Raw genomic sequence first — 15,149 nt, 5'->3', positions numbered from 1 at the left:
TTTTAGTGAATTGTGCAATAACGCATGCTATAAATAGCGCTCGTTTTAACGCACTTTAGTGAATCAACCCTATTATACTGTATATGCACTTTTTTTTTACATAAAAAATATTTTTTACATAACCCCAACTGAATGAGCTCATGTCAAAAAGTTTTTTTTTTCCTTTTTAAAGGGAGTGCTGCTATTACCTCATCATAGATATGACATCAGTATTAGTAACTTTATCTTTAATGTGCATATAAGCATTCAAACACTTTTGTACACAGTTCGGGACAGCTATGGGCTCTCACTTGCTCCTGGACTGGGATTCCATTGCTCCTTAGAATTCCCAGGCCTCAACCAGTTTGCTTCTTTACAGTACAGTAAGCCTGCAAATGGACTTTAACTCAGGGATAGAGATTTGTAGTTTCTTCAGCTCGATGCTAGCATCTCCTCCTGCAGAAGTATTGCATATATGCCACTTATTCTAATATTTCACCAGGACATTAACAGAAATGTCAAAGATGCCAAGTATGAAGAAGGAGAAGGTTGCCACTGGAAATGTAAGCCATTAGCTGTTTTTTTACATGTTCAGTGTTTATTATTTCAGCATTAAGCGTAAAATGCTTTATTCTTCCCACCTAGGGGTGGGTATGAAGCCCGTTTCAGCTTGTGAGCTACTTGTGGTGCCTTCCATCGGCCTCAGATTGAAGCACACCACATCTATCTCCCCTGCTTAGCTTTATCTGTGATTTTAAGGCTTTTAAGGTATTTTTTGGTTGTTTGGCCCCCATGGGGGAGTGATAAGACACTCTATGTACCATTGCACTAAAGGGGGAGGTTTATGGATAAATCTTGTATTTTAAGAGCTATTCCCAGGTTATCTTTCTGAAAGACATTGTGAGTTTCAACCCATTAAGGGCTCTGGCACACGGGGAGATTAGTCGCCCGCGACAAATCTCCCTTGTCACGGGCGACTAATCTCCCTGAGTTGCCATGACCCGCCATCCCACCGGCGAACATGTAAGTCGCCGGCGGGATGGCACACGCTCGTGAGTCTTTTTCGGCGATTTCGGGAAATCGCGCCGCCGCGTGTGCCATCCCGCCGGCAACTTACATGTTCGCCGGTGGGATGGCGGGTCATGGCAACTCGGGGAGATTAGTCGCCCGCGAACATGGAGTTTTGTCGCGGGCGACTAATTTCCCCGTGTGCCAGAGCCCTAAATAGATTACAATCTTTGCTTACAACTAGATATATTCTAATATGAAAATAAATACCCTGCAAAACAGATATTTAAAGCTGTTGGTGTGGAACAGCCTTACTGCATAATAAGTATCCTGAAATATCTTCTTGTTATATTCCTTGTTCTGTGTTTTTTGTAGATGAGAATGTCTATTGTCATGAAGTACCTATATGCATTTGGATGGTCCTGGGTATGGTTTACTGTCATTGCCTATATTGGCCAGAATGCATTGGCTGTGGGACAGAATGTTTGGCTCAGCAGGTGGGCAACAGAGGCCAAGGGAATAAGGGAAACAAGTGAATGGACAGAGCTCAGGAACAACAGACTGGGGATCTATGGACTGCTGGGATTTGTGCAAGGTAAGCATATATGCTGTTTGATTATGTATAATCGGTAGCACAGGAATGGGTGCAACTGACTTCACTGCAAGAAGCTGGGAAGAGCATGTTATTGGGTGCATTTAGAGCCCATGCATTGTGCTGCTAAGTGTTACAGAATACATCACTGACAGGCACAAGGTAATCCTGTACTTAAGGCCTGTTATAATCATGTAGCACAGGGCTCTCTAGTGCCTTTAATGCTTCAGGGACCCTGTTCTACTTCTTCTATAGGCAGCGCTGCAAAGCAGAGGAGGAGCTGCATACAGGGAGAGGTGGAACCCTTCCGTTCTGAAAGAGCAAAGTTGGAAAAAATATCGCCATTTGCCTCTCCTTTTGTAAATCACCCCAAATATCTTAGTTCAGGGCAGCTTCAAGACCTGTACAGCCATAATATAAACTCCTTATCCTTATGCTTTTAAGGTGGGCTGCTAATTACATTTTACTAATGCCAGAGTTAATCCTTTAGGCACCATAGATCAATGTTTGCTTCTCAGTTAAGTGAACAAACTGTTATTTCTATGCATATATTATTTATTTGAGAAACTTATTACCCCTTGTCAGTCATTTGTTTCTTTCATTATTTCCCCAGGCATTTTGGTATGTTACGGTGCCTATGTGGTCACCAGAGGGACGATTTGTGCATCGCGCTTATTGCACAACCAAATGTTGGACAACGTTTTGCACCTTCCTCTTCAGTTCTTCGAAACCACACCTATGGGTCAACTTCTTAACAGATTTACTAAAGTAAGAAATATGGCTGAATATAGTATTTAAAATGTGTTCTTATATTGCTTATAAAGTAACATTTCTTCCAAATAATACATGCTAGGCCCCAGTTCTCACCACACATAACACTTTGAGGAGACTGGGGGTTATAATTATTGAGATTTTCACTACTGCAACTGAGACAAATAGTGCACCTAGGCTTAGAAGGTCTTTTATTTTACTTTTATGGCTAGTCGTAGCTTGTATGTATTGTAAAATCATTAATTATGTCAATTTTTATTGAGATGTATGTGTAAAGAACTTTTCAGTGGTAGTTTCTTATGTTACTTTTTGGAACACAAGCATATAACTAAACAATATTGTATACGAAGATAAGGGAAGACTATTCAAGAAAACAGCAGTTAGAATTGTAAAGTTATAGCCGGAGCATTTTCTAGTACATGTTATAATCTGGATTTCCATGGGTTCATTTGATTAAAAGGGAAGTTCACCTTTACATTAACTTTTATTATGATGTAGACGTTGATTTTTTGAGAAAATTTGCAAATTGGTCATCATTTTTTTTTTCATTTTTGTGGTTTTGTAGTTATTTAGCTTTTTGTTCAGCAGCTCTCCAGTTTAGTATTTCAGTGCTATCTGGTTGGTAGGGTCTCATTTACCCTAGCAATCATGCAGTGGTTTGAATAAGAGACTGGAATATGAATAGGAGAAGAAATGAATAGGAAGATAAGTAACAATAAAATTGTAGCCTCACAGAGCAATAGTTTTTGACTGCTGGGTTCAGTGACCCCCACTTTTAAAAGGGCTGAACATACCATAAATATAGAACCAAAGAGTTCAGTGGGATATTCAGGGAAACCATTTGTGATACTAGGTGCTCCATCTGTAGATTCTTCCTCCAAACCCAACCATAAAAATACTGATGGCTTATGTTTCAGGACGTGTATGTGATAGACGAGCGTTTCCATTACTACTTACGCACCTGGTTGAACTGCATGCTCGATGTCCTTGGGACCATCATTGTCATTGTGTATGCTACTCCGATTTTCATTCTTGCAGTTGTTCCCCTTGGATTCCTGTACCTGCTTATCCAAGTAAGTTCAAGAGATCAAGTCACGACTGATGGGATATTGTAATGAAAATGAGCGCATGGTTCCTGTGCTGTGAGGCAAATACCAGCCATAACAAGGTTATGGGAAGGTGTAATGATAATGAAAGGGGTGTGTGTTATCATGGTCTGGGCACTTTGACCCTACTCAATCAGAATCTACAGCATCATGCACAGTTCTGACCACTCTGCTTTCCCGACCTCAGCGATACTACATCTCCAGTTCACGGCAAATCAGAAGACTTGATGGCGCCTCTCGTTCCCCTGTGATCTCTCACTTTGGCGAAACACTGATGGGGGCACCGACTATCAGAGCCTATGGACATCAGGAGAGGTTCATCAATCAGAACAAAGACGTGGTGAATGAAAACCTGGTTTGCTACTATAATAACGTCATATCAAACAGGTAACAGGACTAAAGAAACAAGTTTTGAGCATTTCAATCTGAATGGTATTTTTCTCAGTCATGGCAAATCCCAAATTTACAATGTGTTCCTGTTTTGAAACAAAAATGCTCCTATAATAATGATAATAATATAATGATATAATAATGAAAATAATAGGCAGCTCTTCAACTATTGTCTGAGTAAGGTACAGGCTGACCAAGAATGATGTGGGATAAGGTGAAAAATCAACCCCCTGGGTTTAATTCTGTAATGTAGGAGAAGGCCAAGACTCGACACAGGTCCAGGACATATGTTTGCATTACTACAATATATCTCTTTATCTCATTATATCTTTGCTTCCTGTGCAGGTGGCTTGCTGTGAGGCTGGAATTTCTTGGAAGTTTGATGATATTCTTTGCAGCCCTATTTGCTGTCCAGGCTGGGGATAAAATGAATTCGGGCATAGTGGGATTATCAATAACGTATGCATTAAATGTAAGTGATTGTCACTGAAGTTTGCAAGGTGTTAATAAATAACTGTTGCATAAGGGCAATGATATATATATATATATAACAATATGGGTCAGATACAATGCAAGTTAGAGAGCAATAACTCAAGGGCACCTTATCTATATCATGAAACTCCCTGTGCCTAAACCAGCCATTGTTGTTGATTCCTAAGCACCATCTCCAGGTATTTTTTACAGAAGTGACATAGAGGACTGTTGACAAGGGTTTGGTGGTTTTGTTTAAAATAATCCACATTGATGAAAATTCTTTCTTGATTTATTTCTCCTAGATCACCCAGACTTTAAATTTTTGGGTTCGTAAGGCATGTGAAATAGAAACCAACGGTGTTGCCATTGAAAGGATTTGTGAATATGAAGAAATGCAGAAAGAGGTAATGTTTTGGGATCTGTGGGCAAAGTAAAATGTATTAATAAAATGTATTAGTCCGAAGGTGTAGTTTCCTGGATGGAGTTTGTGTCCTTCTATGTACAATTGCATTTTATTTCAGACTGCTTTGGCAGAGCACTAAGTCAACCAATCCACAAACTGCACAAAAAGGTTGTGGGAGCACTCCAAGGCTAAATAAAGTATACAAATACAATGGAAGTGCAACTGATCTGGCCAAATTAATTACAAACATACAAAAAGAAAAAGGGATTGATCAATGCACATTCCCTGGTCCCCTGTTTCATAAGTAAATTGTCTGTTAGTTTCATGCTAGTGCATACAGTATATTGACAAAAAACAGGGGTTTTTAGTTACAAAATTATGATCATAAGATTGGTAAGCCACCATACCACGTCAAGGTAAACCCCGTATGGTGGTCCTATCTATTTACCTCTGGTCATATTTTTCAAAGGCTGGCACTCCCGTGCACTATTGCCATTCTTGACCTGGGGGCTGGTTTGAGTCAGAGGGCTTAGTCACTCCCATGCCTTTTGCTTATATAGAGAGAGATTGCCTGGTTCCCCAGGCCTAATCCTCCCCCGCTTGCGGCTTGTAGAGGAGAAGACTGCCCATTAACCAACACCCATTCTTTTTAAAGGCATAAGACCACCATTAAAGGGACGGGTGTGGGGGTGCTGAACCCACATGGAAGTTTGGCCATTCTTCCTGCAGAATTAAATCTGCTAAAATACATAAATACACAAAAAGGTTGTGGGAGCACTCCAAGGCTAAATAAAGTATACAAATACAATGGAAGTTGTATCCACAAACTGGCTTTGATGGTACATTATGGCACTATACTTTATTTATTATTATTTTATTATTATTAACATTTATTTATAAAGCGCCAACATATCCCGCAGCGCTGTACAATATGTGGGTTTCATACATTGGACATACAGAGTAACATATAAAGCAATCAATAACTGATACAAGAGGTGAAGAGGGCCCTGCCCAAAAGAGCTTACAATCTACAAGAAAGAGCTTACAATCTACACTATACGCTGCAAAATGGCACATACACTCTGACATGGCTGTCGTCTCTGACTGCTAACTGTCTCAGATCTATGCACCCGGACCTATTATTTTGACAGATAATTGAAATCAGAAGCACAGTCCCCTATGCAGCTAGAGTGCCCGGGGGCTAAATTTGCACAAATACCATGCATGTCTGGCCAAGAACACTTAGGGGCACATTTACTAATCCACGAACGTCCGAAAAGCGTCCGAATGCGTTTTTTTCGTAATGATCGGTATTTTGCGACGTTTTCGAGCGCTCAATACGAAAGTCGCGACAATTTGCGAAAGTCGTACTGGCTATGAAAAAGTCACGACAATTCACAAAATTTGTAATGGCAATGAAAAAGTCGCGACAATTCACCAAAGTCATAATGGCTATGAAAAAGTCGCGACAATTCGTGAAAGTCGTACTGGCTATGAAAAAGTCGCGACAATTCGCGCAAGTCGTAACGGCTACGAAAAAGTCGCAAAAAATACGAAAAAGTCGCAAAATGTTCGTTTTCCAATCCGAATTTTTCCCATTCGGATTCGTGGATTAGTAAATCAGCCCCTTAATCTTTGTTGCTGCGTATATTTCTGTCATTGTGCATATTTATTTGAATTAATGGCAACGTTTGTCCTCCTATTTGTACTATAGGTATAAGTTCCATTATCTAGAAATCTCCAAATTACGGGAAAATCATCTCCCATAGACTCCATTTTAATCAAATAATTAAACATTTAAAAAATGGTTTCCTTTTTCTCTGTAATAGTATAACAGTACCTTGTACTTGATACCAAATAAGATATAATTAATCCTTATTGGAGGCAAACTAATCCCATTTGGTTTAATTAATGTTTAAATTATTTTTCAGTAGTCTTAAGGTATGGAGGTCCAAATTACAGAAAGATCCATTATCTGGAAATACCCAGGTCCCAAGCATTCTTGATAATAGATCCCATATCTGTATTACTGTACTGTGTATTGCATACACAGTACCACTATATAAATATACAAAAAACATATACATATTCACATACATACTACATATATGACCTAGATTAGTGGTGAATTGATTTGTAGAAAGTAGCCTTTTCCCAAGGCTGAGCCAATAAGCACACTGCACACAAGTAGTGATAAGCAAAATTTCTTGCCAAACATGGATTTTCCATTTCGCCATCAGTGAATTTTTTCGCCAATTCTAAGCAAAATTCCACTTGAAAAATGACAGGGAGTATGTCAAATGACTGTATATATAATCTTTCATTGCAGGCTCCCTGGATCATGGGCAAGAGACCTCCTGTGCGTTGGCCAGACCAAGGCATAATAGAGTTTGTCAATTACAAGGCACGCTATAGGGAAGATCACGATCTTGCCCTTCAGGATATAACTTTCCGCTTGCATGCTACAGAGAAGGTAAATGTCAAACATAAAGACTCCTTAAAGAATCCCAAGGCCCAAGAGCTGCTTTCTATTAAAGGGCAACCAGCAGGTGACATTCACTAATGGTAACATGAATATTCATTTATGTTGTATTCACAGACCTGCAAATCAGACATTTTCTTCTGTTTCTTTTAAACATAAATCATTGCTGAGTACTGTGGTCATTGCAGTGCATTGTTCCTCACTGTAGGTTTAAAGCATTTACCTGCCTCGTGTTTCTGTTCTGGCTGTGAAATGTTTTCTATGCCTTTTCTTGATGTTCAAGCACTGTGTGTTCCTTCATCCAGTCTTCCTGTTTTCTTGACCCCTCTGGGTATTTATTGGGGGCTAGATGCCACTCCAATAGCTGGGCACCAAGTCTAGGTTTCTCTTTAGACTTCCAAAATACCCCTTGGGTTTTCCATTTGTTTCCTTTGCTTTTGAGCCAATCACATCACTGCCTGCCTGATTTGTCAGTCCGGACACTGCCTGGCTTCTGACAGACAGGGGAGATGAATGGTGGGGCAGATGACTTGCCACTGTTGGAAGAAACATGACATGTATTTTGACTCACAATAGGAAACAGGAGAATATGAAAGGCAAAGAATAAGTTCCAATGTACGCTGCAATTTGTGTAAGAGAAAGAATTATAAAGTGGCAAAACTATGACAAAACTGTAGTCAAATAAAGTTAGTTAAAGTTAGTTAGTATAAAGGAATTCTGTTTTTTACGGTATACTTTTTATTTCTAAATTACACTGTTTATATAGCAAATAATTCACTCTTCCATTTAAAAAAAAAATTCTTGAACCAACAAATGTATTTTTAGCTGTAATATTGGTGTGTAGGAGCCATCTCAGTGCATTGCGCCTGAGTCTGAGCTTTCAGAAGGAGCCAGCGCTACACATTAGAACTGCTTTCAGCTAACCTATTGTTTCTCCTACTCCCATGTAAAGGTGGCCATACACTTAGCAATTACAATCTTTCCTGCGACCATTGGTCGTAGGAAAGATCGTTTGTTTCCCCCATTGATGTTCAGGGCTGATTAATCAGATATGTAGGTAGAAACAAGGATTCCACCTCCACCTGCTGATTCCGCCCTAAACGCAGATTTTGCTCAGGTGCCTTCAATGGCACCCGATCAAAATCTTTTAACCCGCTCGATTGACGACATGACCGATATCCACAGCCTTTGCGATATTGGTTGTCTCATCGATCCGCCATACATGCACCAAATATTGTGTGAAACGAGTCCCAAGCCGGACTTGGATATCTTACTATTGTGATATCTACTGGGAGATGCTATCTTGCTCCCTTCCCATTGTTCTGCTGATCGGCTGCTGGGGGCGGGGGGATATCACTCCAACTTGCAGCTCAGCAGCAAAGTGTGACTGAAGTTTATCAGAGCACAGGTCACATGTGGGAAATGATGAATATGGCTAGCCCCATGTGAAATTTCAAAATGAAATATAAAGAAAAATCTGTTTGCGCTTTTGAAAAACAGATTTCAATGCAGGATTCTGCTGGATAATCTCTATTAACAAAAACATCCATTAAATGCTTCTTTGTGCAAAAATCTTACATCCTTTTATTTCTTTAAATTGAGATCCATGACAGTATTTCTATAACTGCTCTTATGTATCTTAGCTGGGAATCGTTGGAAGAACTGGAGCTGGGAAATCCACCCTCACAAACTGTTTGTTCCGGACAGTCGAAGGCACAGGAGGCAAGATCATTATTGATGGAATTGACATAGCAACGATTGGACTCCATGATTTGAGAAGCAAACTTAATATCATACCTCAGGTGAGTCAGACTGGGATGTAAACTCAGCTACTGGCATAGGAACTGAATGGATATTGGTCAGAATCATAGTGTTAAAAGTGTTTTGGGATTGGACTGCCACTTTGAATACTGAGTCACATATGGAATGTGTAGCTACATAGATAACCTGCTCTAAAAATGTATGGCCTGTCACTTTCTACTATTTTAAGAAGACTAATATTTGTATTTCTCATACCCTCTGTAGCTTGGCTTCTAGGGCAGCAAGGACATGGTGTAGCTGGGAGTGGCCAAAGCAGGTTTAGGTTGGAGCCTTTAATCTTCAAAAATTTGCATCTGGAATTTTGGGGGGGTAGGTTAAAAACTGAACTTTAGGACAGTGGAAATTTTTTTTTTATTTTTTACCCAGGTTAGATATACTCTAAACATACTGTGCTGTAAATAATATATATAATATAGGTAGATGTATTGTAAATATAACGCTAATTCTAAATTATATTACCCATGATTTTTTTTCTATTTCGATTGAATTTCTTGTTTTTGATCTCAGTGATATGATTGTTTTCCAGGACCCTGTCTTGTTTTCTGGGACCCTCCAAATGAATCTAGATCCTCTAGAGCAGCATTCTGATGCCGAGCTGTGGGAAGCTCTAGAATTGTGTCACCTGAAACCCTTTGTGATGTCCCTTCCAAAACGGCTTTACCATGATATTTCTGAAGGGGGTGAAAATCTAAGGTAACTATGATTTGCCAGATGTGCCACTCCTAGCTAGAGCAACAGCCAGCACATGTACTGGCAGCTGGTACTGGGGGGCATACTGTAGGTAGAATACCCATACTTTAGGCCTAACTCGTAACTTTACTAATTGCAATTTGCAACTGGAGCCCTGGACATTCCATTTGGCTTGTAAATAAATGTAGAACTGTGTTACTGTTCCATTCATATGCCTATGTATTTCATTAGGCAGAAGTCATCTATACACATCCCACAGCTCTAATGCTATAACAGTAGGAATATAAACATATACTGCAACCATGGGGAGCAGCCAAAAGTAAAGAGCTGTTTGCTTCTATGTAGGAGACAGCTAATTGCTGTATATAAACATGTGTACAGCACCCGCTATATTCCATATCTGGGTGCATTTGTACGAGCCTGAAAGCAGCAAGACCTTTGATCTACATGGGACATATATCAATAAATTCATTTAAGAAGTATAATTAAGGAATTTTTTTAAATACTATGGATAAACATGAAGAATATTGAAGAAACTTGTAACTTCTCAGTACCTTTTTTTGTTGAACTGAAGAAGTTTTTTTTGTATATAAACAGTAGCCATGCTAGCTGTGTATCTCTCCCAGTTTCTGTGTTTCACACGCACATGTTTATCATAGAAAGAATAGAAATGTTCCAGGCAAAGCTTGAAAAATAGAAAGAAATTGCCAGCCCTCAGTCTTAACTACCAGCTGCTGAACAGGACCACTTTAATAAGTGAGTAAAAGGTTCATCTGGTCAGTAAGCCTCAGATAGTAAGCCCTTCGGCCCCAGATCGCTTCTTAATAACCTGGCGGTTACCCTAGTGCTAGAAAGCAACCATGTGCCAGCGCTCTGTCTAACATACATTCTGGAATTGACTGCAGTTCCAGTATCAATTGCTAGAAACAATAAAAAGCCATTATTTGCACACAAAAACAAGGGAAATAATTGCCAGCTTCTGCCTTTAAAAAATAATTGTTACAAAAAATTAGATGTAAGTCTCACACCTTGGCCAAAATATGCATACAGGCAATAGGCTTACATATTTTGGCCAGTGTGGTGCCGTGTTTTTATTATTTTGCTTATTTGTTCAGTAGCCAATAGTTCAGTAGTCCAGTTTACCTTAGCAACCAGACAGTGATGTGAATGAAAGACTGGAAGATGAATAGAAGAGGCCTGAATTGAAGGATAAGTAATAAAGGGTAAAAATACAACTGTAGCCTCACAGAGTAATTATTTTTTGGCTGCCAGGGTCAGTGACCCCCATCTGACAGCTGGAAATAAAGAATGAATAATAAAGAATGAAGACAGTGATCCCCCATTGATGTTGCTCCCAGTGGCCTCAAAGTAGGTGCCATTTTTACATTTCTGGTTTGGAGACAAGTTTTGGAAGCACTGAGACACAGTTTTACTCCAAGCAGAGCCTCCTGCAGGGTAGCAGTCCACATGGGGCTACCAAATAGCCAATCACAGACCTTATTTGGCATCCCCAAACAATTTTTTCATTCTTGTGTGGCTCACCAACACTTTTTACATCTGAGTGTGGCCCTGTTCTATAACATATTAAAAGTTAACTCAAAGACAAACTAGCCCTTTAAAGGAACAGTAACACCAAAAAATGAAAGTGTATAAAAATAATTAATATATTATGTACTATTGCTCTGCACTGGTAAAAGTTGTGTGTTTGCTTCATAAACACTACTGAAGTTTATATAAATACCCTGCTGTGTAGCCATGGGGGCAGCCATTTAAATTGAAAAAAGGAGAAAAGGCACAGGTTACTAAGCAGATAACAGATAAGTAGCATAGATTCCCATTGTATTCTTCACAGTTATCTGTTATCTTCTTATGTAACCTGTGCCTTTTCTCCTTTTTTCAATTTAAATGGCTGCCCCCATGGCTACACAACAGCTATTTCTATTAACTATAGTAGTCTTTCTGAAGCAAACACACAATTTTTACCAGTGCAGGGCAACAGTACATTATATTTTAATTATTTTAAAACATTTTTATTTTTTAGTGTTACTGTTCCTTTAACACTGCCATGGATCTGGCTTTACTTTTCAGCGTTGGACAAAGGCAATTGATCTGTCTGGCTCGTGCCCTGCTGCGCAAAGCAAAGATCCTGGTTTTAGATGAAGCAACAGCCTCTATTGATATGGAAACTGATAACTTGGTACAAGCCACAATCCGTAAGGCCTTCTCCGACTGCACCGTCCTGACCATAGCGCACCGGCTGCACAGCGTTCTGGATTCAGAAAGGTTAGAACTAATTACTGTTATGTGTGTGCTTTTATTCATCTCATATATTGTTATTCATGGCCATTAGCAGAGAGCAATAATCACCTAGATGCTTTTCAGAGAGGGTATCTTGCATGTTGTAAAAATAGGTAACTAAGGATTGGCATTCTACTATGTTTGTTCTACACTTATTAGGTATTGGGTGACAAGAACAAATGTTGAAATTGTCAGTATCTAAACAAAATCTAAAAATCTGGGTTATACAGTGATTTCACTGCCCCTGTTTTTTGACATAAGCAATAACTGCATAAATATGTTATGTTTATCTGGTTTCAAAAACAAACATTTTTTCCCCCCACTTTTCTACAGAGTGCTTGTTCTGGACGCTGGCCGAGTTGTAGAATTTGGTGAGCCCCAACGACTGATAGAGAAGAAAGGATATTTCTCTCGGATGATATCAGAAGCTAAGATCCTCCAAAGTGGCCATGCAGAGAATTAACCCAAGGCAGATGAGTATTAGCTAAAGATCTTTTAAATGCAGCAGAAAGAAGTTGAGTTCCCTTTCTTTTGCCATTCAACCAACGCTGCCTTTAAACACTCCATCCTCCTGGTTACTTAGCAATAACCCATTCTTTGCATATCATTCTTTGTACAATGAAGAGAAGTGATGGAAAGCAGAAAATAAATAATAATGGTATGTTTTTAATGGATCTCTGGGTTCCACAGGCATCTCAGCACGTTCTACATGTCAGCCAGGAACAGCAACTGCTCACTTCGATTGTTATTAAATATATGGGGAGTGGTGTTTATTCAAAGGAGAAGTTTTACAGAAAAATTAACTATTCTTGTGTTCTAGAAATTGAGATACTGAAAGGATCTGTATCTCCTCTTCCCTTTTTTTATTTGCTTTTCTATTCCACTTATCTAAAATCATGTTGTTTAGTGGCCCTTATAATCCAAAGCATTCATTGTGCTGCACTCTGGAAGGCAAGTCATAGTCTAGCTGAAAGGGTTAATGGCTGTAGTAGCCAGTTTGCAGTTTCATTAATCATTGCGGAGATGTTTTGTTTTGGGTGAGGGATGACAACACAGAGCATGCTCCATCTGTAAGAAAGAAAAAAGATAAAGACCGATGACAAATATTCTTCCTATACCTATAGTGATGTGCAGGCCACCTAAAAACCCGTAAGACCTATGTGCCCTGGCCCTTTGGTGATGCCACTGATGGGTGGGGTGGAAACAGGCCTATAAATACTGAGTGGGTTAGGGTGGGATGCAGATCACTAATGCCCACATCATATTTAATGTACATTCTAAGGCACACATTCCTTTTAAAGGAAACGACCAAAGCAATAAAGTATTTCACTACCTCAGTGGATGTGGCCAGTATCAGAACCTTCAGAAAAACAATGCCCTGGAGCTGAGAAGGGGGGGGGGGGAGGATTTTGCTCCAGGTACTGGATTTACAGGGTCAGCCAAGTGGGTGTTGATTTCTCTCCTTAGATTGGAGCAGGGGGGTCCCATCTTCAAAATGTCAAGAAGCCTTGAGAAGCAACATAGAAGGTTGAGTGATAGTTGAAGGACCATGAAAGGGTAACCCAGCAGGGGACCAATGTATTAGGAAACCCCCCATGTATTAAATCACTTTTAATCTTTTTTTTTTTTTTTTTTTTTTTTACATGTACTGGTGCTTCTGTTTAGAAAATATTGCACTAGTCTGGAGAGCTTTTTCACTTTTTAATATTCGCCAAGGTTCCCTTGCAGCTTGCAGCTTGCAGCTAGGCTTTCACATGCAACAATATAGTATAGTAATATTAGAAAATGTTACTCTTGTGCCCATGCACAAGTCTGGGAGCCTTGGGAAATATGGGTAAGATAGGGCCGTGGTGCCAGGTAAGAAGATGCCTGCACCTGTGGAATTTTTTCCAACTTGTTTTTTTGCGGAAAAAGCATTTTAATACATCGGAAGGTACCTAAAAGCTTGGCGCCATCCCACAGTGCATTACCCTTTCCTTGTCTTTTAAGGAAACGTGCTTGCTGAATCAGCCAAAATCCATGACTAAAGACAATAGGGCTCATTTACATTGCAGCATGCAGTGTGCAAAGTGCAAAAAAAATAGCCATTCCATAGTGCAGAGACCTGTGGGCAAGTAGGGATATAGTCACATCCTGGTGTGTTAGGTTCCCTCCATGCATGGAGACAGCACTGGTTTTGACAGGTACAAAGCTGCAGAAAAGTCCGTTTTTTACGCCTCTATTTGCTCATTTCAAATACTCAGGGATGCATATGCTGCAAGCAATAACAGCTAGCTGGTTTTAATAGAATGGAATGGATTTTTCTTTAAATGATTAGTGTAGTGTGGATATATATATACAGTATGTATGCCATATTACTTACCTCTTCTTCCTGTATCATATGCACCACAACATTATACAACACAGCCTAAACTTGTGGAAATCATTTTGTGCTGCACTGTTTCTTTTTTATAAATTTGTACGTTATATTTTTATTAGACTACTGATAGAGCATCTCACAGCTTGAAAGGGGGTAGTTAATTTGAAAATATAAAATGAAGAGCTTGTATACAAATGTTAGTAATAAAAATGAGAATAACAATACAATGAGAACCTTACAGTTGATCTGTTTTTTTGGTTGCCGGTGGTGCTGACCGCAGCAACCAGATAATTTTAGTTGCAGGCATAAATTGACAGAAAAGGAAGAATAAGAATTAGAAAATCATAAAAAATGGAGGCCAGTTTAAAAATTGGTCAACATAATGTAAATGAAAGTAAATGCACCTTCAACCGATGGTTATGCCAAGTGCAGCTGCGGTCACTTTGGAATATGGCTGTTTTTGTTGTCGGTGGAAGATGATATCATGCGGGTATATTTTTGTCTTGTATAGAATAAAAACATTCAAATATTTTTATGTAGGAAATTTTGAAAAACATTGTAATGAAAAGGTAAATATGTAAAAATAAAGATATTCCTGAATGATATTTCTTTCTGTTTCCTTGAAATCTGCAGAATATAGTTACAGGGAATATACGGAGTTGGAACAGCGTCACTGGGTATTAGACTTATGTGACATACAGAGTGCAGTCTGTATAGAGATGGACCAGGGTGTCTCATACAAACATTGCATTTCTAAAGGCATATTCCTGCTTCAG

The 15,149-nt window shown here is 39.3% G+C and overlaps 1 protein-coding gene across 2 annotated transcripts in view; it reads left to right on the top strand.

The window, feature by feature from the left end:
• Positions 1-14,978, top strand: part of LOC100493583 (multidrug resistance-associated protein 1) — a 36,218-nt gene extending 21,240 nt beyond the window's left edge. For both annotated transcript variants that reach the window (XM_012957969.3, XM_031896609.1), the window contains exons 17-28: positions 482-542; positions 1,363-1,582; positions 2,193-2,347; positions 3,268-3,423; positions 3,644-3,843; positions 4,192-4,318; positions 4,623-4,724; positions 7,053-7,196; positions 8,849-9,007; positions 9,553-9,719; positions 11,805-11,999; positions 12,348-14,978. In XM_012957969.3, coding sequence (XP_012813423.2) covers positions 482-542; positions 1,363-1,582; positions 2,193-2,347; positions 3,268-3,423; positions 3,644-3,843; positions 4,192-4,318; positions 4,623-4,724; positions 7,053-7,196; positions 8,849-9,007; positions 9,553-9,719; positions 11,805-11,999; positions 12,348-12,477 — 1,816 coding nt within the window. In that variant the 3' untranslated portion in view covers positions 12,478-14,978. The remainder of the gene's footprint in view (positions 1-481; positions 543-1,362; positions 1,583-2,192; positions 2,348-3,267; positions 3,424-3,643; positions 3,844-4,191; positions 4,319-4,622; positions 4,725-7,052; positions 7,197-8,848; positions 9,008-9,552; positions 9,720-11,804; positions 12,000-12,347) is intronic.
• Positions 14,979-15,149: the final 171 nt, after the last annotated feature.

Source organism: Xenopus tropicalis, chromosome 2 (assembly GCF_000004195.4).
Source record: "Xenopus tropicalis strain Nigerian chromosome 2, UCB_Xtro_10.0, whole genome shotgun sequence".
Lineage (NCBI taxonomy): Eukaryota > Metazoa > Chordata > Amphibia > Anura > Pipidae > Xenopus > Xenopus tropicalis.
Note: the sequence above shows the minus strand (reverse complement) of the source record. Positions and strands in the feature narration are given on the sequence as shown.